This window comes from Erythranthe guttata, chromosome 10 (genome assembly GCF_056151865.1).
Source record: "Erythranthe guttata isolate IM_541 chromosome 10, IM_541, whole genome shotgun sequence".
Lineage (NCBI taxonomy): Eukaryota > Viridiplantae > Streptophyta > Magnoliopsida > Lamiales > Phrymaceae > Erythranthe > Erythranthe guttata.
In genome coordinates this window covers 3,730,442-3,753,996 of record NC_142542.1, presented here as the reverse complement: position 1 = coordinate 3,753,996, position 23,555 = coordinate 3,730,442, and the positions used below count along the sequence as shown (strand labels likewise).

At 36.3% G+C, this 23,555-nt stretch overlaps 2 protein-coding genes across 3 annotated transcripts; one reads left to right on the top strand and one right to left on the bottom strand.

Moving 5' to 3' along the window:
* Nucleotides 1–1,173: 1,173 nt before the first annotated feature.
* Nucleotides 1,174–16,133, bottom strand: TAF2 (TBP-associated factor 2). 2 transcript variants are annotated; one of them, XM_012984290.2, is made up of 26 exons: nt 15,752–16,133; nt 15,453–15,585; nt 14,643–14,975; nt 13,429–13,584; nt 13,277–13,343; nt 12,376–12,575; nt 12,045–12,198; nt 10,979–11,063; nt 10,808–10,899; nt 10,346–10,471; nt 10,210–10,263; nt 9,620–9,688; nt 8,607–8,704; nt 8,156–8,503; nt 7,964–8,051; nt 7,015–7,140; nt 6,865–6,921; nt 6,286–6,365; nt 6,159–6,201; nt 5,148–5,234; nt 4,222–4,311; nt 4,068–4,126; nt 3,900–3,990; nt 3,665–3,827; nt 3,282–3,465; nt 1,174–2,861 (listed from the first exon to the last, which is right to left on the bottom strand). In XM_012984290.2, the coding sequence occupies exons 2-26, from the start codon at nt 15,575–15,577 to the stop codon at nt 1,355–1,357; spliced, it is 4,482 nt and encodes a 1,493-aa protein (XP_012839744.2). In that variant the 5' UTR covers nt 15,578–15,585; nt 15,752–16,133; the 3' UTR covers nt 1,174–1,354. The 2 variants fall into 2 exon arrangements, with proteins under 2 accessions (XP_012839744.2, XP_088680707.1); XM_088824581.1 differs by having other exon boundaries at nt 15,655–16,086.
* A 2,312-nt stretch (nt 16,134–18,445) lies between these two features.
* On the top strand, nt 18,446–23,555 carry SNX1 (sorting nexin 1). The gene is made up of 11 exons (XM_012984289.2): nt 18,446–18,678; nt 18,803–18,955; nt 19,628–19,763; nt 20,339–20,472; nt 21,101–21,175; nt 21,459–21,618; nt 21,854–21,987; nt 22,059–22,127; nt 22,328–22,407; nt 22,936–22,996; nt 23,095–23,555. Exons 1-11 carry the CDS (start codon nt 18,667–18,669, stop codon nt 23,305–23,307), a joined length of 1,227 nt encoding a protein of 408 aa, XP_012839743.1. The 5' UTR covers nt 18,446–18,666; the 3' UTR covers nt 23,308–23,555.

Below are 23,555 nucleotides of genomic sequence, written 5' to 3'. Positions count from 1 at the left end.
TTGACGATGCATGCGTTTTTTGGGTTGATGAAGAATTGCTTGGAGATGGGGGGTCGCGACCCACGGGCGAATAGTTTGAACTTGATGATTGCCGGAAATACCGGTTTGGAGAGGATGCAGACATTATTCGGATTGTTCGGGTTGATGAAGAGGAATAGTTGTTCGGGTTTGGACGGGTTGCTGACGATGCAGACGCTATTCGGGTTGAATGCTCGCGCCGTCTTTTGAGTTGCTGCAGAAATTTTAATTACTTAAATACACTTTAAGTAGCAAATGTAACATTTACCCCTTATTAACAGATTTAGTAATAAAACTTTAACTTTAATGACATGTCAACGCTCTTTTGTCTATATATAGTAATTAGTAAGTAACGAGGCGATTGCTGAATTTACGGAGATCGAGTATATTCGATTTATGACAATGTGAGGCTATAGCATCTATGATTATATATATTAATGCAAGATGATCACCACTATCAGTTGAGAAGTTGAAATTGTATAAATAGTGATAATCTCAGTCATTTGTAATCATCCCGAGAATCAAGAATCCTAAGCATTTAAAAAAGGGTAAATTACAACCACCCTAGAGGTAATGCATAATTACGAAAAAAACCCTCTTTTTTTGCAAAATTACATTTAACCCCCCAACACTTAACAGATGCAAGAAAACCCTAACATAAATTGTGGTTTGTCCAAATTACCTTTACAGTGATTGTTTACAGATAGCCGTATATGTAAAGAAAACCCTAACATAAATTGTGGTTTGTCCAAATTACCTTTACAGTGATTGTTTACAGATAGCCGTATATGTAAGACTATAGGGATGATTTAGGGTTTGGGTGGAGCCGTATATGTAAGACTATAGGGGTTGCATGTAATTACGCAAAAAAAAGGCTATTTTTCGTATTCTATATTTCTTTTTCGTATTCTATATTTCTGTTTAACTGAAATCATAAAGGAATTTTTTTTTAACTACTCAGGCTGATTGTAATTAGCCTTTAAAAAATAAAGAATTGCTTAGGTACAGAACAAATAAAAATAAACTTAAAATATTTAAAATCTCATTTGAAATCCTATATAAAATAGAATGAAATTCCTTTTTTCTCGGTCCTTCAAATTGGAAACCCTCAACCAAATACAAAACTTTAGTTCCGAAAAAAGTCTGAACAAAAAATTGATGAAATTTTCAAAAGATAGCTATTATTATATCACAGCAAAAATGCGATACCAGAAGATGAGGTAGAATGGCAAGCAATATTACAATCAATCACCGGTGCAAGTAATTTTAGCTTTCACCCTAAATCCAAATAAAAAAAATTAAAAAAACGAAAGGATGATTCATACAGTTAACCTTCTCATGATTTATCAAGCGTTCGATTCTTAAACTTGATTTTGATTTTATGAGACGACGGTGCACTAGCCGATGTGGCACCTACACTGCCATCAGTTCTGGGAACAACCACATTCACCTCACCTTGTTTGGGTTGTAAATTTGCGACATTACTTTCAGAATCATTTATCTTTTGTGAAGATTCCTTTGCAGAAGCAGTAGCAGCAGCAGCAGCAGCAGCAGCTCTTTCCCCACCAACAATATCTTGTCTAGTTTCAGGTTCGAGTACACCTTCCACTGTCTTTTCATGACTTGGCAAATTGATCGAAGGCACAGTTTTCGGTTCATCGGCAAGGATTTTCGCCAAGTCTTTCTCCTTTCGCTTCTTTTCCTTTTTTTCCTTCTTTCTCCGTTTCATTTCCGCGCGCTCCGGATCATCACTGTGGCCGTTCTTTTTTCGCTTCTTCTCCTTATCTTTCTTCTTTTCCTTGTCTTTATCTTTTTTCTTTTCCTTTTTCTCCTTGTCTTTTCTCTTTTCCTTGTCTTTGCCAGAACCATCCTGCTCTGTGGGCCCCGATGGGCCTTCAATATCAGTTTTCACGTTGTCGATAGGTAAATCAACATCAGGTGGAAGAAGTGGTGAAGAGACTTTGCTTGAATCTGCAGTGCACTGCAATTCCTTCACCAATTCTTCACCGTTGATTGTGGGCTTAGCACTGCCTATACTAACAGTTACTCTGGAGCCAACTTCATCTTGCCACGAATTGAAATCCTCAAAGTTGTGATGACCAGTGCTCACAGTCTCGGCGAGATTTCTGTGAGGAGCATCCACGGATACTGAACTCGTTGCCCCATTATCGGCATCTCTAGTGCTCAAGATTCTGGTTTTATCAGGATCCTCAGCCTGAGTAGATGATTTAGGAGGATCTTCGGCTCGATTGTTAGCAGCTGACTGTTTGACCCTTATCTTTAGCTTTGGCTTCTTTAGTTCATGACTGCTGTTGTCAACAGTTTCGGGTATCTTGATGGCTTCCTCTTTGACCACACTATCATGTACAGGAGGGCCAAACACCGTTTCAGTTCCATGACTAATGATAAACAAACTATCTGTTTTTCTGGAAGTTTCTGCATCAACCAAAGCTTCACCTAAAGAATTGGTACGAATGGGCTCATGAACTTCAACAGGCATTTGCAGTTTTGGCGCCAATATCCGATCATCTTCAGGAAGATATGGCACTGAGTTCCCTAACTCAGGAACGTCATCAGGGGCATGTGCAAGCGGTTGAGTAGCTAGAATCAAAGGTGTATCATCAGGTGCAGTTGTTGTTGTCAATACTGCATTACTCAATTCATGATTTTCAAGAAAAGCATCTGCCTCCGTATGGCGTGGAAGGTCGGGAGCACAAGAAGACGGCTCCGGAATCTTGGAATGGTTAATAAGAGCGGCAAAAATGTTTTTAAGTTCACTGCATGTCTTCGTGTGTCCCATCCTCAATGTCTCGTCTCTTGGAACCCCGTAAAGTGTAGGAGCCCTAAATATGTGGGATGTAATCAGTAAATATATTTCAAAAGCAAGCAGCGGACTAGTAAAAAAAGAAAATTCACAAGCCAGACGGACTAGTAGTAATTATTGGGACTAATAGTTCCATCACCAGTCCAGATAAAAGTTAAAAAAAAACAAAAAAAAAAATTCAAAGCAGAGTTGGGACTTAAATATAGTTGTAGTTCATGATGAGGAATCTAAGAAAACTACACCCCTTCTACAATGGTTTATAGCTGCTTTATCCTAATGAAATAAAATCCTTGGCAAGTTTGAGGCAAGAGTAACCACACCCTATCGGCAGATAATTAAAGAATATATCTCCCATCGCATCGTATCATATAATAAAAATATAGTATAAAGCTAACAGAATAATTAATGTGTGGTAACAAAGGGTTGCAAGTATAAGCACCTTCTGGAAAGAACCTGCAAAATGCAGAAGATGTAGTGACGAAGCGTAACATTGTTAAAAGCCAGTGGGCTCTCAAGCAAGCGTAAAAGGGCAACAAGTGTGTCACTCTTCACATCATTGTCGTAACCGGATGGACCAGTCAGCTGAGATAACCGCAAAGCACATACTCCTAATTTATTTTGTCCTATAAATAAGAATGAGCTTATTCAGAATGAATCGCATACTCAGCTAGACAGCTGGATAAATTGGAAAACCAGTATTAAGGCATGTGATTATTAACACCACAAAAACTTATTTCCTCCTGCGCTATATAAGTAAAAAGAATGTAAAAATGCATGCAACAAAGGAGTGACACAGAAAGAGCAAAGCATATAAAGAAACACCTCGCAGAGAGGTCTCTTCGTTAGTGTATCTGATGAACAGAGTCAGCGCTGCATCTGTTCCTTTACACTGAAATTCAAGTTCAAGAAGGGCTCTATTTGCAGCAACTCGAATTTTCCATGTCCTTGATAGCTGATATGGTTTGATAAGCTCAATGACACTATCCTGGACATGTCAGCACACACCATGTCAGAAATGGCAAGTTAAGACCACCTAGAAGATAAGGGGAAAACTTACAAGAGCTATGAATTCTGATAGTTTGAGTGCCATTTGAGTCAGCGATTCAATACAGCTGATTGTCAAAATCCCGTTGTGGCTTGGCATTAACCTATCATTCACAATTTCATAAAGAAAAGTTGTACATAAATACACGTGTTTCTGCAATCAAACGTCGATAAGTGGTACCTGTCGAATTGAAGAAGACGATCAAGCCGCTTCAGAAGTGATGGCAAGTAGACAATACTCTGCCACATGATAAACAAGAACTAGAAACTTAAGGTTCTGTCCCTCTGAATTAAACTAACAGCAATAGCAATTATCGCAGTGAACTAGATCATACCTGCTGTCCAAATTCAAGTTCACCGACAGACTGCACCAATGCAGCTACCCAGAAGACATCCGAGTATGTGTTTCCATTGTTATCATTGTACTACAAGCAAGATTAACCCAAAAATTAAGTAAGAGTGTCAAAAAAACCTTTATAATAGATACCAGGAAAAATCAACAAAAAGCACTCCCAGTAGAATGGAAATATTTCCAGCCAAATATGAACTTGGCTGCTTCTGAAAGATGATATCAGGCTATTATACTATTTACGGTAAATTTCACAAATAACTCATGTAACCAATCTTTTACAGCACAAGACCCTGCAGACTCGCAAAATTTTCAATGAAATCTACTATGAAACATATTGAGACTATGGAAAAAGTAAACTATTTGTTCAACCAAGATGAGGCCCAATGCAAGAAAGCAAGACGAAAAGAAGGGTATACACTTGATAGAGATTTGAGAAACCAATTAAGAACCATAAACCAATCATGTAGTGCAAAAAATGCATTTCCTTCAAATATGTACCAAAAAAGTTAAGTGTGTCTAAAATGAGCATGCACGTAAACGCTGTGAAATAAGGAGACAGGCCCACACATAATTAACCGGCACTCACCATCTACTCCCATTTTAAACCATTTGACAGCAGAAAGAACAATTGGTCAACTCTTTGGCAAATGAAAAAATATAAACCTATGCTCTTTCAGAACCATACACTACTTTATAAGACCAAACAGTAGTTCATGTAGCCTGCGGTTCTAACTAGGCCACCCACATCTTTTAGAAACGAATAAAGAAACAGCAGAAACGAAAAACATTGCTACACATGATCACTTATTTCCAGTGGGCCATGACTTTCATTTATAGTAAGGATTGCCTAACCACTGTAACAGCATTGAACATCAATCTCTCTATGATCATTAAATAAGAAATAAATACCTTCAGAAGTTGCAAAATGAACTCAACAGCTTCTCTAGGGCTTTTCTTGTCTGAAGACCTGATCATGGCTATGGCATGTGGTATTGCCTGCACATGAAAAGAAGAACTCGCTGACAAGACAATTGAAATAATAGAAGTTTATTCTCGTGAGAATAATAACCTGATAAGAAGTCCTCTAAATTATTTATATAACCACAAGAATCCATTTAGTATTGTCTCTTTAGACCCTTTTTATCTTTGAAAATAATGGCCTTATGACATGGCCTTACAACACATGCACCTAAAGTGATAGAACCCTCGACCTCTCATCAAACCACACTGCAGTAAAACTTCAATACCACTTAGGCTAAAGCTTCAGTGATGTATTGTCTCTTCAATCTCAATTGTGTGATTATCTCTTCCAGAGAAATACAATGTCAATGGTTTACACTTTACCTTGCCAAATAAAACCACACTCTGACATAAAACTCTGAAGAGGCAAAACAGTTAAATTTGGTTTTCCTTTTGAAATCCTGTTAATATTCCATTAACAGAACAAAAATGTTCTGAAGCATTCCCATTTTGTTCAGACACTTCTCCCAGAATGAATCTACGATTGTTAAAATATTCCAAAAAATAAATAATAATAATTCCAAAATTTTCCCTCTTCAAACATGATTTGACGGCTATAGTTAAAAATGTCTTCACTAAAAAACAAACAAACATCACTTAAAAATTTCAAATTCTTCTAAAATATTTTTTTCCAAACACAACTAGACATGATTGATTTGTTAAACAGTCCTTGAAACGTTGAAACAATATACTCGGCCCAAAAGCAAGCAATCATGCTATAAATCTGGAGTTCTACAAGACAATTCTCATTTTATTTGCAGCAGAATAGTAGGGGACGAAGTACTTTGTAGGAAGCAAATAAATTAACAATGATTGAGACAAAAGGTCAAGGAGAAGCAAAATAACAAAATTTAGATTCTATCGCAACTAAAAATATCACATCCTACCTTAATGCATTACCTCAAGTACAAAGTACTCCTGGAAATCATGAAAGTCATTTGGCCTAACAATGAAAAGAAGTTATAATTAACGCGTTGACTTGATGATTCCACGAGTATTTTCGATTTCTGATCTTACTATAATCTACCTGGGAAGCCCGATGTTTGGATCAAATCTCCGACTTTTGTAGAAGTTGATCAGATGGAGTAAGCCAATCCAGTCAGTGTCCTGATTAGGCAGTAAAGCAACATTAAATTGAAAACCAATATGCAGTAAAACCCAATCAAACACAGTGACAATATATGAGTGACACTCAGAAAAACGGTTGTTAAATTATCAATAGCACCACTAGTGAACACGACAATAATCACTAACGAAAGAGATGCTGGCTTTGTAACCTGCTCAACTGAAATATAGAAAAGAGAAATTGACACTGGATCAGCTTATTGCATCAACCACATAGTGAAATAAGTAATCTAAAGGAACCATACACATCTAAGTCCACACACAGACATAACCAGGAGACATGTAAAGGCAGCTTTAAAGTGATTCATCTCAAAACCAAAACCATGTAGGCATTTTCATAGCAAAGAATAACACATTTAAATTTCCATCGAAAATAAAATGGACGGAAAGGATATTATTTAACAACTATAACTGGAGCACATTTGTAATCTTCCAGAAACAGAAAAAAAAAAGTTTATGAAAAGGAAGCATTTAAATATACCTCAGATGTGGTAGTAGCCAATGCGTATGCAGCCTGTATTCGCACTCTCCAGAAAGCCTGAACAATAGAAGTTGAGAAACAGATTTGAGTGGACACAGATAAGAGACACAGTAACACCTAAAAAAGAAAGGCGAAGATTGATAAAAGGACCTTGGAGTCACTGAGAAAATTATTCAGAGCATTAACAACAGAAAATGAAAGTTGTGGCAGCGCCTCTAATACAGATATAGCTTGTGCCTGAGCAACAACATCTTTGTCCTTCTCCAACTGATTTATCTACAAAAAGCAAACAGAACAACATTAAGATTCGTGGTGTTCCAGAAATATCAACAGAATGTAGATGAAATATTCAAATTTTCTTGTTGCGAGTGGTTAACTATAAATTAATCAATACCGCAAAGGCTATTGAGGTTGGGAGGGTAGTAATAGGTCAAGGGTTATTCGGTATTGTAGGCCGTTAAAAAAAAAAAAAAAAAAAAAAAAAAAAAAAAAAAAAAAAAGAATCATAATTTAATCAATTCATTTCTTCTATGATAACTCGTCAATAATCAATTTAATATAGTTCGTAATTTCTTCAGACGTCGTGTTGAAACTAGTCATTCCGAAGAACAGACAAATTCACCATACAAATACTAAAACTAAAGACAGAAAACAGTGATTGTTTCACCTATGCATAGCAAAGCAGTATTAGATAAACAATAATTCCATATAGATGGAGAGAATATTTTGAATTTGACGACAAATTTCTTTGTTTTAGACTTGTTTAATTCATTTTGACTTCGTGCTTATGGGCTGTATAGAGTGGCTCAATTTTGTTTAAGGGGGATTTCAATATTAGATAATAGTTAGAATCCACCAACAAAATGCTGGAATCAGGTGAAAGGTGTACGAGGCCAAGATGACTATACAAATAACGATTAGCTACTAAAAGTTGATAAATACGCTATAATAGACCTGGTATAAATTTATTTATATCTAAATAAACAAATGTTCTATAATTTTATTGCAAACCTTCCTCAAAAGTCACAATCGACCATGAAAAGATAATTATTGTATTTTCCCTTTTCCGGTACAATAGAGTTGTTCTCAAAACACTCACCCACATTTGCACAGGTTGGTTAGAATGCACTTCGGCAAGATACTCCATTTCTGGATCCGCGCGGAGCCACAGTAGGGGGGACTCGGAACTGCAGCATCCATTTTAAGAGAATGTTAGTAATACGGCACCACTAGATAAAGATTAAACTCAAATGAAGGCAGGCATCAAAGCATGCTATACAAATACACATACTTTAATCGCACATCTGTTGTGGTCACAGCATCACCATTGTCATCGGAACCATCGTTCTTTGTGCCCTTCTTGGGTTTCTGGAAGCGCTTCGCAGCAAGTTTGGAGTGACACTGAATTTCCAGCAATTGCCATGGTTCACCAGCCATTGGTAGAATTGGATGATCATACATGCCATCGAGCTCATGAACCCGTATACTCATCATCCCAGGCCACCCAACACCGCCTTCTCGATTTTCAGAATCAAGATTGACGTTATCAACGCCAACCAATGAATCAGGTCTAGACGTACATCCCCGCAGTACAGCTATTTCTAACATATTTTTCCTTTTGTTATAAGAAAATCCCATCCTTAATTGAACCAAGGGAAGTTGAAAATGAAATGGGTATCAGTAAGAACACTAAAAAATTTCAAAAAAAATTCTAAATAGCAAATATCCAGCAAGAATCGTACTTCAGCACCGGACAACCACAAGATTCAACCCAGCGAGGAAAAAATTCTTTAAGAAATGGGCGCTCAAGATTTCCAATTTTATTAGCGAAGTGTCGGAACTGCCAAAAAATAAGCGTCAGAACGATAATGTGATCAACAGTCTGTAACAAGAGAATGGTTCAGGCGTATGAATGTAACATGGTGAAACAGGACACTGAATCAAAAGGAATAAAGAAAGAGATATCCCCCTAAATGAGAGAGAGCGAGAGAGTGGGTGGCCAGGCCAAATAACTATTATCTTTTTTTCTCCTTCCACACCTCTAAAACAGCATATGCTGAAAAACAAGATAGAGGTGGGATTCCTTGATATGTTGGTGTCAATACAATGTGGTTTTAAATAAGCCTAAAACTCAACTCTCGAGGAGAATTAGGCTACATTCAGTCGTGGTATCGAAATTTCAGTCTTTATAATACCTACTATAGTAGTTTCCCCTGCTGCTTGATGGCAAGTATTGTTGCAAGTCTTTGCATATTCCATTACATATACACTTGTTTATATTCCTGATGATTTTTTTTAATAAACAAAACTTGGAAATGTTATATCTAAGTGTATTCCTCCCAAAAGCTTGTGAAAATAAGTACACTATATTTTGCTAATGGCGATTCCCGCAAAAGTAACTTATAGTATCCTTCACCAGATACTGAGTAATACATGTATAGCTTTATCCTAGATTATGTAATGCTTCTTAACTAGCCTGCAAACGCAGTATAAACATGTGACCGAAAACTTGCTAGTGATTCTCTGAAACTGTAACAATACCGCACTACCCATTCAATGATGGATGCAATGACCGTAACAAATCGCAAGAATAGATAAATTCGTCCTAAGAACTGCTTTAAATACAACTAGAAAATTTATCAGGAATTCACATTCGAGAAACTTTTGATTAAGACTTGGCTATAAGTTGAAATAATCTGCAATGTAAGAAAATAGCATCGGCAATAATGAACAAGAAAGAAAGCCATTGAGTTACCTCTTTGGTGCTCAGAGTTCTCAAAGAACGACCATCATTTCGAGCCCTCAAAACAATATTTTGTAGAATCTGTAGATGAATTCACCTATCATCATTATCCCATATGTATACACGAGTATGCCACATACTTAATAAATGAATACCAACTTCAGTAACATCATTTGCATATAATAGAAAGGCAAACCGTAAATCCACATGCAAAGAGAAGGAGAAAAAATATTATTCATATGTATATCACCAGTAGCTTATCCACATATGAATTAATTGACGATTCAGACTATGAGATAGATTTTTGTCTTCAATAAAAAAATTACGAAGAAATTTACTAAAGTTTCTTCTTGAGTCGTAACTAGAAATAAGTTTCAAGATCATCTACAGTTTCCAGATATTTTCCATAAATATAAGGCAGCCCCATCCGAATGATGATAGAAGAGAAATGGTAGGTAGACAGCAGGCCCTTTTATTGCTTAGCATAATCATTAATGAGTATAGAGAAGCATTAATACACTACTCTGCCTTACAAGTTGAAGCAGTCAACATTTGCTTGTGCACTATTTTGTTAAAGAAAAGTCAGGCTTTCTGGTTCTTACTTTACGGAAGGACTCGGGACCCATCTGTTTTTCCAACATTTGAAGAACAGCAACCTATTACATACCACAAGTAATGAGTCATAAAAAGAAACTATGATATCTAAAAAAAATATTAATCCAGCAAAATATATCTTACAGATTTCCATGATCTTATTTTTCCATAAAATCCAATATATTGGGTTCCATACAAGTCTTTAGACGCAAGAGTAGAGCTCAAGGCAGTTGCACCACTATCATCTGCTTGGCAAACAGCACAATTAGCCTGCAATTACAATAAAAAGAGGCAAAGTTACATCAAGCAGATCTTAGTTTCAGTCATTTTCTTTCCTGGTAATTTGAAAAATAGACCCAAACTATACACAGCATGCACAAGGGGTGTGTATGAATGTAGTGAGTGTTTGACAACCTATATGCAAATATCCACTTTCAAAATTTAGACTTCTACAAATATTCAAGTACGTTTAAATTTTCAATTACTTTAAGGATGACTAATTCCCAAACAGAGTAGTATATTGCAAGGCACATTTAAACTCATATTCTCTCTAATATTAGAAACATCAGCAATTATAATTTATGGGGTGCTGAAAGAAAACCGGACCTTGTATCTTCTATAGCGTGCTTCATTGTTTCCCAGGAACCTCTTAATAAAAGAATCAGTAAGAAAGCCGGCAAGACCATCCAACAACCACTCTACAGCAAGTAAGAGAGCAGCTGCATTAGATTAGATCTTTCTACAATTACTGGTTCAACATATAAATTAGGATATTACCATCATTTGGAGCTTCAGGAGTGATGTATACTCCAAACCACTGTCTCGCAAGAGCATAAGCAAGTTTAATCCTTGTTTCTATAGTCTGTTCAATAAACCCATCATCAGAAACAAAAATAATAAAAGAAAGCAAGTATTAGTGGGCCATTATAAGCTGGAATGGAGACGAAATTTGAAGAACTTTGCTATTTTTGTTATATTTTGAGAAAGGATTGGGCTGAAAAATTCCATCGAGAGATTAAAACAGTTTAAGTCTAAAGCCTGGAGAAGAACAGATTTAAGAGATTATGACTTATAAGAACTGACAGCTGAAGCTTGGGATCATAAAAGCTGGGAAGGCGAGATATACTTGAACAAATACAAACACAAAATTCTTCTCTAAACCATGGTCCTCTCCTGGGAATGTCCCACCCGATGCAAATTATACTTGTCATGGAAGTGTTAGTTTACTGATTTCAAAGCGAGTAGATTGAGTGAATTTCGGTGGCTGAGAAACTAGCAGTTTCCATAATCATCCGGAACTAGTTATCAAAATCATTTATACCCGTTTTGAAATTATTTTCTGTACTTATTTTCAAGGAAAGCCTAGTTATCAAGAGAGATTTTTTCTCTTAAATGTGGATATCTATCAATCAACAAAACATTAGAATTTAATGCCATGAAGAAAGAAAAAGTAGTTATGTTTAATACTTCTTTAATAATTTCCAAAACCATACTCTTTTTTTTTAACAGACCATATTCCTTGAAATTAGTTTTTCTATGCTATCACAGATTGTTCATTAAACAATTGCTTGACTTTTTTTAAGTGGCACAATTAAACGATTTCACTTCTTATTCCAATAATATTATAGTCTAACGCAAAATTAACAATTACATCATGATAGAATAAATGTGTACAGTGGAAAAACAAAAGTAAGCTAATCATGCACAAAAATTGTTTAAGCAAATGAAGATTTTCTTTAATGCTCATCAATAAGAAAAAAGTTCTAATACGAGAACCAACAGGGTGAAGTATAAATAACCTCCATATCTTAAACTTGAAAGGTTGAATCTTTTATAAACATACCTGATCGATCACTTTCTCATCGAACAGAAGATGAGAACTGAAGATACTTATAGAAGCGCCTGAACTACACGAGGATAGAGTCATCTCGGGAGCAATAAACACTTGCTTGTATGATCCAAATGGAAATGACGCAGAGAGGTAATCCTCATAGTAACTGCTCAAAAATTGTTTATGGGTCAGAAAAAAGTCAAGGGAAATTCCCAACACAAAATAAACTAATACTGCCTCGATAAGGGCCAGTCAAACTCTCGCTAGAAAATTGACTTGCCAAGACCCCAGTTACATTTGCAAGGGAGAATCAAGGTAGAGAAAGATCAATACTAGGAAATACCTAAAAGCATTATGGAAAAATATAACTGTATTCTGCAGCTTTGACGAGTCAGAAGGTAGAGAAAAATGTGACAGCAGACCACCATGCCGATCAGGAAGAATTTCAAATGGTGCAACTGCCAGAAATATCCACTGAGCAGCAACAGGAACATCTAATTTATAAACATATGTCTTCTGTGGAGGATCATCCTTGGTTAAAACCTGCTAGGGGACGAATTATCAGCACAAAGAAAATATGTCTCTGAAAGAAGTTTTCTAACTAAAAGAACAGGGAAGAATCGGCATAACTTTAGAACACTACCCCGTTAACACATTTGACTTGCCCCTACCAAAAACCTCTGTAATGCTATGTCAACTAAAATGTTATCATCACAAGCACAAATCCACAGGCACAGAAGTTAGAAGCAATGATTACTTGTGCTAGAGGCAAATAATTTTACCCAATTCCCTCAGGGTTCCACCTTCCAAAACACTTGGTCCCTCAATAATCTCCAATTGGCATGCGAAACCAAACCGCTAAACTACATCTAAAGTGTCTTCCCAATTTTTAATACAAGGACGGCTATAATGGCAGAAGAACCATCTTCTCTGACAAAAAGTGTCCCTTATTCACAGAGAGGAAGTTACTCATTTGATGGTTAGAGGGAAATGGGAATTTTAAGGATTCGTAATGGGAAATAAAGATGTCTGGTGTATTAATTGTACTTCAGTTCTCAATAGCAAAATGAACAAAAATCAGTTAAAAAAACTGGGCAACAACTTATAACTAATACTAATCATGTTTTCAGCTATTTGGTTGCCCTAAAATATCTTACATGTAGCATTCCATTCTCAGTACATGTATGTTCCAGAAATTTGTTGCAAAATTAATCATGGCCAGAAAAATTACAACCTTATCTCACCTGATGAAGTAAGGTCCCAGAGCTAACTGCCACAAGGTTACTGGCAACTGTAAATTCCAGGTCATAGCTAAACAAAACACAGAAAATGACCACATGCATAAGAATACAATGTCATGAAAATGCTTCAACTTATCAACTTAGCCTTCACATACCAGCAGCTCTGCAAATTGTCATCTAAACAAGGAAACCAGCACCGTGCACGCCGCAACTGGTTATCCGTATGCAAGACATTGTCGTTAAAATGAAACCCTGTTTCTGCCTTCTCAACCCAATACTCAATACGTATGAGTTTCACATTCTGCAGCCACCTACATGAAAACCAACACACAAGTCAGAAATAAACCCCGTCTTCATAAGATTTATGTCCTAGTTCTGGCATATATAAAAGTAAGACTACAAAACCTAGTTGGGCAGTTCAAATGAATCCATTTGTCTTGATTACACAGCTATAATTGTTATAAATTTCAATTATTGTGTGACATGGAGGTTGAGAACTTGAGTTGTCTAGGTTGATCGATATGCTAAAACATTCATCGGGTGCCATATATGGATGTCGCAAACCACCAACTGAATATCCTCAACATTTCATCACAGTTCTAATAAATACATATGAAAGAACTGGATGAATTGAAAAGGTAAAGGATACCACTTTTTCTCTAACATAATTTTATAGTATGCTTCACATACTTGCTTTGTCGAAATATCTCCGACCGAAAAAATACCAAAAGCTATCAGGAGCCATACTTCTTTTGTTAAGTCCTCTTAATGAATCCGACCAGGATATAGCCCAACTAGCAGTAACTTGAAGAAAGTCCACCAGTTTTCAACCAACAGATATAATGGAAGAAAAAAATATTGTAATGATAGACTTATTCTCCCTACTTCAGGGAAACAAAAGAATGGAACTTGCAAGACGAATAATTGGGGATCTTCTTTCCTCTCGGCCTTCAGTTGGTCTACGAAAAATGAAGAAAAAGAAAAAAGTGGCCAATAATATTATTTTCTAGGATCTTGAAACAACAAATATTCTCTCATTTTTCATGTATTCGGTAATACTTTAAATTACTTCAAAAATAATTCATCCGTTTTATGGAATCTCTGATACTACGGGGTTAGAAACAACTATATGTTCAGATAAAATTTAACTTTCATGTGAGATTTGGATATCATTTCATTATATCACCTCATCACAATTATGGGAAAGCCATAGGGATGAGTCGGGACGGATCTTATTGCAGGAACATGTTAGCATCATGTCAGCGAGGTATACCAAAAATTAGATGCTACCAGTATGACGAGAAAGAAGAAAATAAAAGAAAAACACCAAATATAGAAAAATCAAATATAGATAAATAATCGTTCAAACCTGCTAGCATCAGCAGGTAATTGTTCCCCATTATCCATCTGCTTATGTTCTTCTTGTTCGTTGTTAGTATTAGTCATCTTGCTACACATTATCAGCAAATTCGGAAGTAGTTCAATCTCAAGAGATGACAAGTACACAGACCCAGAAGCATCAGCAGCTGAAGTGGTTGATGAAACCACAGACCATCTATCCTTTGGGTCCAGATGCTGATAATGTGGGAAGACTTCAAATTCTGCTGGCTCCCCATCAACAGAAACCTTCTCAATGACCAAATTATCCGCATGCAAACCCACAATTCCATTGTCCGGTACGACTATCTGCAGTTCTGTATACCTGAAGTTGCAGTGCCAAAGCTCATAAGAGAAGTTGGGGAGCTGAAGCTTATAAGGGAAGTTTCATTCTGCAGATTCTTAATTCTAACATTCTAATTCAGGATCAACTGATTTCTAGCGAAAACAAGATTTGACAACCCAATGAAATAGCAAATGCAACAAACATTTCAACTCTGAAACATAACACTCAATTGCTAAAATAAACAAACATACACTAAAAATTGGCCATGAAAGTTAAAGTCAAACTGGTATTCTGTCTAGCCTATCTATCTACGATTTTCAGTATTTCTGGAACAAAACAAATCTTGTCATATTTATTGATCTACAATCCAGGTGGAAATATGCAAATCCGATTCAAACTTATATTTGAGTTTTATATGCCATATATACATATAAGTACACAAATAATTTCAAATTAAAAGAAAAGTGAACAAAGATTAAGAATTGGCCATGAAAGGAAATGCCATGAATAAAGCACCCGAAAATTCGACGGTTGTCCATGTCAATAGAGAGGCAGAGTTTCTGATGCTTGACAACTGCCTCTGAGTTACCATTGTCTCCAGCTCTCTGATCATCATTCTTTGCCTTTTTGGCCTTCGCCATTTGAATATCTGTAGACAAAAATGCAGCATCTATTAATTTTGCTCATCGTTCCAACCCAAGTTTGCAAACGCACTTACTTGAGCCAAATATCACCAATCTTCTAAAATCAAAGTACGAACTCCAATAAAAAAACTGATCAAGCTCGAGCTCGTTAAATTTTAACATTGACTGTACCAACTCAGCTCAGCTCATAGTTCGCCGGAACGCCGCTACATCTGCCGGAACGGGGTTAGTGAACCGGAACGGCTGCCACCGCGACAAAGTTCTGGCAAATAGCGGCTGGCGTGTTCTAGAATCTAACAGCGGCGATTAATCCGCCGGAGCGGCAATATATGCCGCTTTCGTGGACCGCGGCGGCGATTTATCAGACGGAACGGACTAAAATGGGCTCGAACGGCTTCCGCCGGTGTGAGTGTGTTGTTGCAGCGGGACTGGATTAGGGCTCGTGACGCCGACTATTGAAGAGAGGGGTCGTGTTTTGTTTTAAAAAATTAAAATTAAAATTGCACAGTTATATTAATTTATCCAAAAAAAAAAACAATTTAATATTTGTTATGATTTGGGCAGGGTCAATTGCAAGAATACAAATCTGATTTTATGGTCACTTGGGTTTTTTTCAAAAGTTTCAAGTCAGTCCCCAAATTTTATGATTTTCATTAAAATAATGAGATATATTCAGAACTTATACTTTAACCCCTAAATTTGAATTTTCTACACTTTTTCACCCTTTGGCAAATTGAAGAGTTTTAAGGGGATTGTATTGATATAATGTTATTTTTTAGCCTAACACATGGTTATTCTAACTTGTTTGAATTTATATCGAGCTTTTATTGAGTCGAGCTTCAAAGAGCTATTATTGAGACGTATACGGATCGAGCTCAAGTAGTTTGATTTATTTATTTTTGCACATATTTTATATTTTACTCTAATCGAACTTGAACCGAACTTCACAATTTCTCGAATATAAATATGTGTTCAAGTTTGGTTTGTTATATTAACAAACCGAGCTCAAATGAGCTTTTAATGCTCCATCTTAAGCGGAGCATCGAGTATTTTGATTTGATTTTCAGCCATAATTAAATTTCCCTAGTTCAGATGTGTACTTACTTGAAGTCATTTGACGGGTCTCTTAAAAATGTTATCGTTACCTTACATATATAATTTCATCTCTTTATACATATGCAAACCAAACTCCTTTTATGTCGTTGATGGAGGTCGATTTAACCACCATCACTATTAGCTCTTCTCGAACACCTTCTCCAATCTCGATTGCCGGAAAATTACTCCGTTCACCTAAAATTCCGGGGTTTGAGCCCCGGGTTGACCCTCCGACGCTCAAGTTAATTGGAGAAATAATTCAAGAGAGAGTAAAATGATAGGAAAACGAAATAGAGAAGAAGACGATGTGAGACATGTGATTTGATCGTATATTTTAATGTGTGTAGTGTGTGTAAAATAAAGCGTACATTTTATGGTGGAGAATATTGAGTATTTATAAGTCATACCTACTCTTGAGGCTTTGACCTAATTTTGAGCTCATTAAACATGATAAAGTTGGGGACTTGCTATTTGCGGTTTGAAAATTGCTATTTGCGGTTTATAACAAAAAATACTTTATCTCTCTAAAACCCCAAAACTCCCAAAAAAGTCAAAAAACTCCCCCAACATGCGTAAAAGCCCAACTTGGGCGCCCATTCATGCAGTGCACGCCCAAGTTGGGCGTGCAGTGCAAAAAAAATAAAAATAAAATTAATTGAACGCCCATCTTGGGCGTTCCAACATTTTTTTGCGAAAAAAAAAGTCCTACAAATCGATTTGTAAGGCTTTTTAACATGAAATTGGTTCCGTAATCGACCTACCCAATGCATATTACACATAAAAGAGTCTAAATTACATCAAAAAATCGAAGCCCAACCCTTCTTCAAGCTTGATTTCGAATTTTTTATTTTTATTTTTTTGCTATTTGCAGTTTGAGGGGTTTTTTGATTTTTTTGGAAAGTTTTGAGGGTTTTTTTATAAACCGCAAATAGCAATTTTCTAACCGTAAATAGCATTTCATTAAAGTTGGGTCATGGCCAACCAATGAAATTCAATCTCAAAGATTTACATGAGCCCAATAGAATGCTAAATTGGCCATCATCGGTCATATATGCCTAAAAATTGGCTAAAAAAATTGACATTGAACTTCAACAAATTGTCAATGAACTTGTGAAAAAATTGACAGAGAATTTCTGAATTTGAGTAATTTAACAAAATATGGCTTTAAACTTCTATAAATTGACAATGGACTTCTGAAAATTAATATATTAACAAAAACATGGTAGTGAAAATTAATGGGTGAACCTTTGAAAATCAGTAGTAACTCACAACCCAAGACGTCCTCGTATTGTTTACATGACGCACTTACACTATGTCCATGAACTTATAGCTAATAAAAGCGGGGGTATTTCAATCGAATGAGCCATAAACTTTAACCGAAACATTTTTTAGCTATAGCTAATTGCCCTAAAATAATCCATTTAAAATTTTTCTTAGAGCATCCATTTAAACATGGGCAAGTAACACTTAAGCCCACTGAGATTTAACATTTTACACATGACCCCCGTACTTCAATATAAGTATATCACCCCATGTATTTTTAATAGAAAAAATACATAACTCCTTGTGGAATTGTACTAGACAAATTATCATGCTCATTAGAAAGAGGAAAAAATTGAAAGTACAAGGGGTTATGTGTTAATATTAAAGTACAAGGGGTTCATGTGCTTATATTGAAAGTATAAAGGGGTTATGTCCAAAAAGGTCAAACAAGGGGGGCTTAAGTGCTATTTACCCTTTAAACATTTATCAAAAAGGAATAAGTAGAGCGAGAAGAATTACAACACTCAAAAAATCAGAGTCCCATCGCATAAATATCGAAGTCTCCTCCATAAACGTGCACCTCTCGAAGCGCAACTCACCAGTCGGCGAGTCTTCCCGTTGTAACCCAACTTCCGTTCCCGCATCGCTCTCCTCCGTCCGCCGGAATAGTAAAGCAGCACACCGCCGGCGTACTTTAGGTTCGGCCTCGCCACGTCCGCGAAGCAACAATGATAACTACGGTAATCAATCGCCAAACTCGCCTCCACCATCTTTTAAGCCTTTGATTGATATTTTGCGAATCTGTGGACTGGGATTGATTAGCGCTAAATTTTGTTTTTGTTTGCTTGAAATTGCGTAATTAAGATGAACGTTCAGCAGAGAAGTGGATCAGGAGCTTTGGTACAAAGCCCTCGATCCCCATCGTCGCAATCACCGTATTTAAGGGTATCGGTATCCGATCCAGCTAAAATGGGCACCGGAGTTCAATCTTACATCTCCTACAAAGTTATCACCAAGGTAATATTCATTGGTTCGTGCATGTGTACATTATTCCAGTTGTGTTCATCTGTGATTCTGATTCGACTTTTGGAGTTGGGTTTAGATTACAAGGGTTTTCGTTGCAATTATTCGCCCATTTATGTCTGTAATTAATCTTCTGAGAAATGATGCTTACGTGGACTCGTCGTCTCTTTCCGGAATTTATTGAATTAGAATACCGATTAGCTCGAATCAGCTTCTAATCGTTTTTAAAGCTAGGTTGAAGGAGGGGTTTCTAGAACGTATCAGGTTCAGTAAATATATAGGACCTTGCTAATTTCTAGGTTGAAGGCACATCTCTTTTTCCGAGGCACGTGTGTGTGACGAATAAAGAAAGGGTGTTAAAAAAAAAGTAGAGTTCAGTTTCGACCAAGTTTTGATAATATCTAACATCTTATTCTGTGGTTTTGAGAAAGTACTTTGTAAAAATATGCATGATTTAGCCAGCTCCATACTGCATAACCTATTCAAGTAGAGATTTGTGTGCATCTTTTTGGATGCTATTAATTAATGGTATGATTGCACCCAACTTGAATTGATAACTTGGTTTCCATATTCTATGCTGCACTCCCTTGTCTGCTATACAATTTAAATTTAGAAACCTTAACCCAAAATTTGATGGCATAACAAATTCTGGCACTTGATTTTCAGACAAATTTACCTGAGTATGAGGGCCCTGAGAAAATTGTTATACGACGGTACAGTGATTTTATTTGGTTAAGAGACCGCATATCTGAAAAGTACAAAGGCGTCTTCATCCCTCCTCTTCCAGAGAAGAGCACTGTAGGTAATGATTTGAAGACTTGTTTTTCCTTTCTCATCACCGCCATAGATACATCGTTACTTCCAACTTGAATAATTGTCTTTTTTTAACCAAATTAAAAGATGTTTGATTGACATTAAAGGACATACAGTTTGATCATCTATTTAGTTTGTTTCTGGTCATTTCCTTTTTGTTCATCAACATATGTTCTTTTGAATACGGCTTTAGGATCAAATTGACCATTACTTTCACCCCCACACCCCCACCCCCAAAAAGAAAAAGAAAGAAGAATCTATCAGCTCAAGATGCAAAATGATCAAATCAGCACCCTTCCTTTCTGATGGAATTTCACCAGTTCAACTTAAGTTATTGACAATAATCATCTTTATCTCATCAAACTTGGGTGTAATTATCTATTTATGCCATCTGTTTTGTATTTTAGGAAAGATCATACCCCTATCGGAACTATTCATTTAAGCTTACATCTATAAATTATAAAAAAGATAGACAGGTCTAATAGCTTCATATGTCAGATTTGATGATATATTTAGCAATAGCACAAAGTTGATTGGTGCCTAAAATTGGTTTCTGTCATACAGAGAAGTTCAGATTTAGTGCTGAGTTCATTGAGATGAGACGTCAAGCATTGGATGTATTTGTCAACCGGATAGCTTCACATCATGAGCTTCAGCAAAGTGAGGATTTAAGAATCTTCTTGCAGGCTGATGAACAGGTAATTCCACAAATGCAACTTTCCTTCTTCAACCAACAAATTAAATCAGACACTTGAATTTGTGGTAGCTTCTCTAGGAGGCTGAGAATCATACTATATGAAAGAAAGTCATGTGGAGAGTGTGCAAGCATGTATTACAAAGAATGGGAGTCCAAGGACTTCAGTGTTGAATGTAGAATCCATGCAATTTGTGTCGCACTATTAGGATTTGAGTCTTATTTGTGCCTTCAGATAGTAGGATATTGCAATGCCCAGTGCATTGGAAATGAAAAGTGGGATGGCCTTAGAGTTTCAATATAAAGCTGATTTGATCAATGTTATGCAAAGTGTAGTTAGGGTTTGATTATAGAGATTGCTACTCTAGCCTATTCCAGCCCATTTGTTGTTGTTTTTCTTAGTTAGTTACTGTCATCTTGAAAAGTCTGAATCAGTTAAGAAGGTGATAATGAATATTATAACAAACTGTAAGTAAATTTTCAATTGAAGTATTTATGTGCTTTGTATGGCAAGACAAATATGCTGTTTATGCATCTAAATTTTGAAAATGAAGTACTTCTTTCTTTTTCCATTTTTGTTTCATACTCGTCGTACTTGGTCCGATTGTTTCACTTTTTTGCATGATCTGCAGACAATGGAAAGAGCAAGATCCCAGGAAACTGGTATTTTCAAGAAGAAGCCAACAGATTTAATGCAAATATTCAAGGTATCTCATACATGCAGTAAGAAGTAGTCATTGTCATAGTTGGGGCAACTATTGTATATGATGCTAGTTTGAGTTTTATCAATTTCTACCTCCACCAGCATATAGAGTTTCAACATTTGTTTGTTCTGATTGAAAGAGGACTTTAGCTGCTTTTAACTGCAACTCCATTAATTGTAATTTTGTGTAGATGGCCTGAGCAATCATTTAGATTGATTTATATATTTTTGTAGAAAGGGGCGAATATTTTTTGTGTGACATTGGCCTCCTTTTCTAATGTTGTCAGGATGTACAGTCTAGAGTGAGTGATGTTGTTCTTGGAAAGGAGAAACCAGTTGAAGAATCAAATCCGGAATATGAGAAGCTGAAGAATTACATTTTTCAGCTCGAAGACCACCTAGCCGAAGCCCAGAAACATGCTTACCGTCTTGTAAAGAGACACCGGGGTATATGCGAACTTTGAGTACTTGTTATTTGTGTGGTCTGTAGAAATTATGAATTCTTTCCATCTTGCCTCCATGATTTGCAAGTTATTAGCAGGAACTAATGGTGTTATGACATCTCATAGTTTAATTGTTTTTTCATGTCTGTTCCACCTCACTTTTGTCTCCCTCTCTTTTTTTTCTTTTTTTTTTCTTTTCAAGTCCATATGATAGATAAGCTTTTTATACATTACTACAGAGTTGGGACAGTCTTTATCAGACTTCGGTAAGGCAGTCACTCTACTAGGGAACTGTGAAGGAAATTCTCTTGGAAAGGCATTCTCGGAGCTTGGTGCAAAATCGGAGATGTTGTCGGTTAAGCTGCAGAGAGAGGTATGATTTAATATGTTGCAAGTGATTCTTTCATATAGAAAAACTATTAATTTCTCCTATCCTGCTGTTAGGCTCACCACCTTTTGATGAACTTTGAGGAACCTTTAAAAGATTATGTTCGAGCCGTACAGTCAATTAAGGTGAGTTCATGTCCTCATTTTGCAAGTATGGCATCTATACCAGCATAATTGATTGATGTTGTTATATAACAAGTTGAAATATGCGCTGTATTTTTTAAGTGTTTATAAAAGATTACCAGACTGTTTAGTAGAGTAAGGAAAGTACAAATGATTGCCTTCGGGAAAAATTGACATGTTACTTTCTCTTATTCCCGTGGCAGGCAACAATAGCAGAGAGGGCAAATGCATTCAGGCATCATTGTGAACTGGCTGAAGCAATCAAGTTTAAGGAAATAGATATGTACGTTCCGAAATTCAGATATTTGCTCGCTTTCCATGATGCCCTCTTGATTATATAGAAATATACTAAATGTTACATCCTTTGCATCATATACGAAGAAACAATGCTCGCTTGGACATTCACTGACTTCTTAAATTCGTTTTAACAAACACAGCTAGCATCGGTACTGATATGGTAAAAGGCTGTTGACTTAATTTCTTCCTTATATGCTAGTTTGTTCCTTAATTTTGTATGTTTTTTATTTGGAAAATACGAGTTCACGATTTTGCAAAAATATTTTCAAAATGTTCTGAAGCAATCTTCTACTCCGGCATGGTTGAAAACATATGCACTTGTTCTTCAACATCTTTCCTGAGTTGTTGGACAGCCCCAAAAGCACCTCCTATACGAGGATTTCTTTAGTTAACTGTTGAATTTTCTGGAGTCGAACAATGAAAGGATCTTGTTCTTTCATTCCTTGGTAATAAAGAGACGATGGATTTGATTTGATCCTGGAATTTTATCACAACTGCCCGTGTGTATTTGCAGGAACAAGCTCAGATTAACAAGATCAGAGAAATTGGGTGAGGTGGAGCATGAATATGAGGAGGTTGTAAAAGATTGTAGTGGCAGTTTTCTTTTCTACTTTCTAGAATCTTCATCGCACGACTGACTGATATTTGTTTGTTTTTTTTTTTTCTGATGCAGCTAAGAGCTGACGGGGCAGAGGCAGCTAGAAGATTCGACAAAATAGTGAAGCTAATGAATGAAGAGATTGTTCGATTTCAAGAAGAGAAAACCCTGGATATGGGTCTAGCTTTTCACGAGTTTGCGAAAGGTCAGGCACAGCTGGCAAACGGCATTGCCGATGCATGGCGAAGCCTTCTTCCCAAGCTCGAAAATTGCTCCCCCTCCTCTTAAGGCGCATTTGTTATTGTCTGAAATTTGAGCTTGTATCTTGTACAAACCCCCCGAGCAAAAGAAAAGATAAAAAAATCATTTTCACTTGTAACTTTAGAACCAATTAGTCGGACACACTTTTTTTTATAATATTTTTCGGTTAATATTTTTATTAAGATTTTTTATTAGGTATGGTGTAATTTGATTTTGGTTACAAGGTGTGTAACTTTGACTATCTATCTCTCTTGAGAAGTTTATTTCCCCCCTAA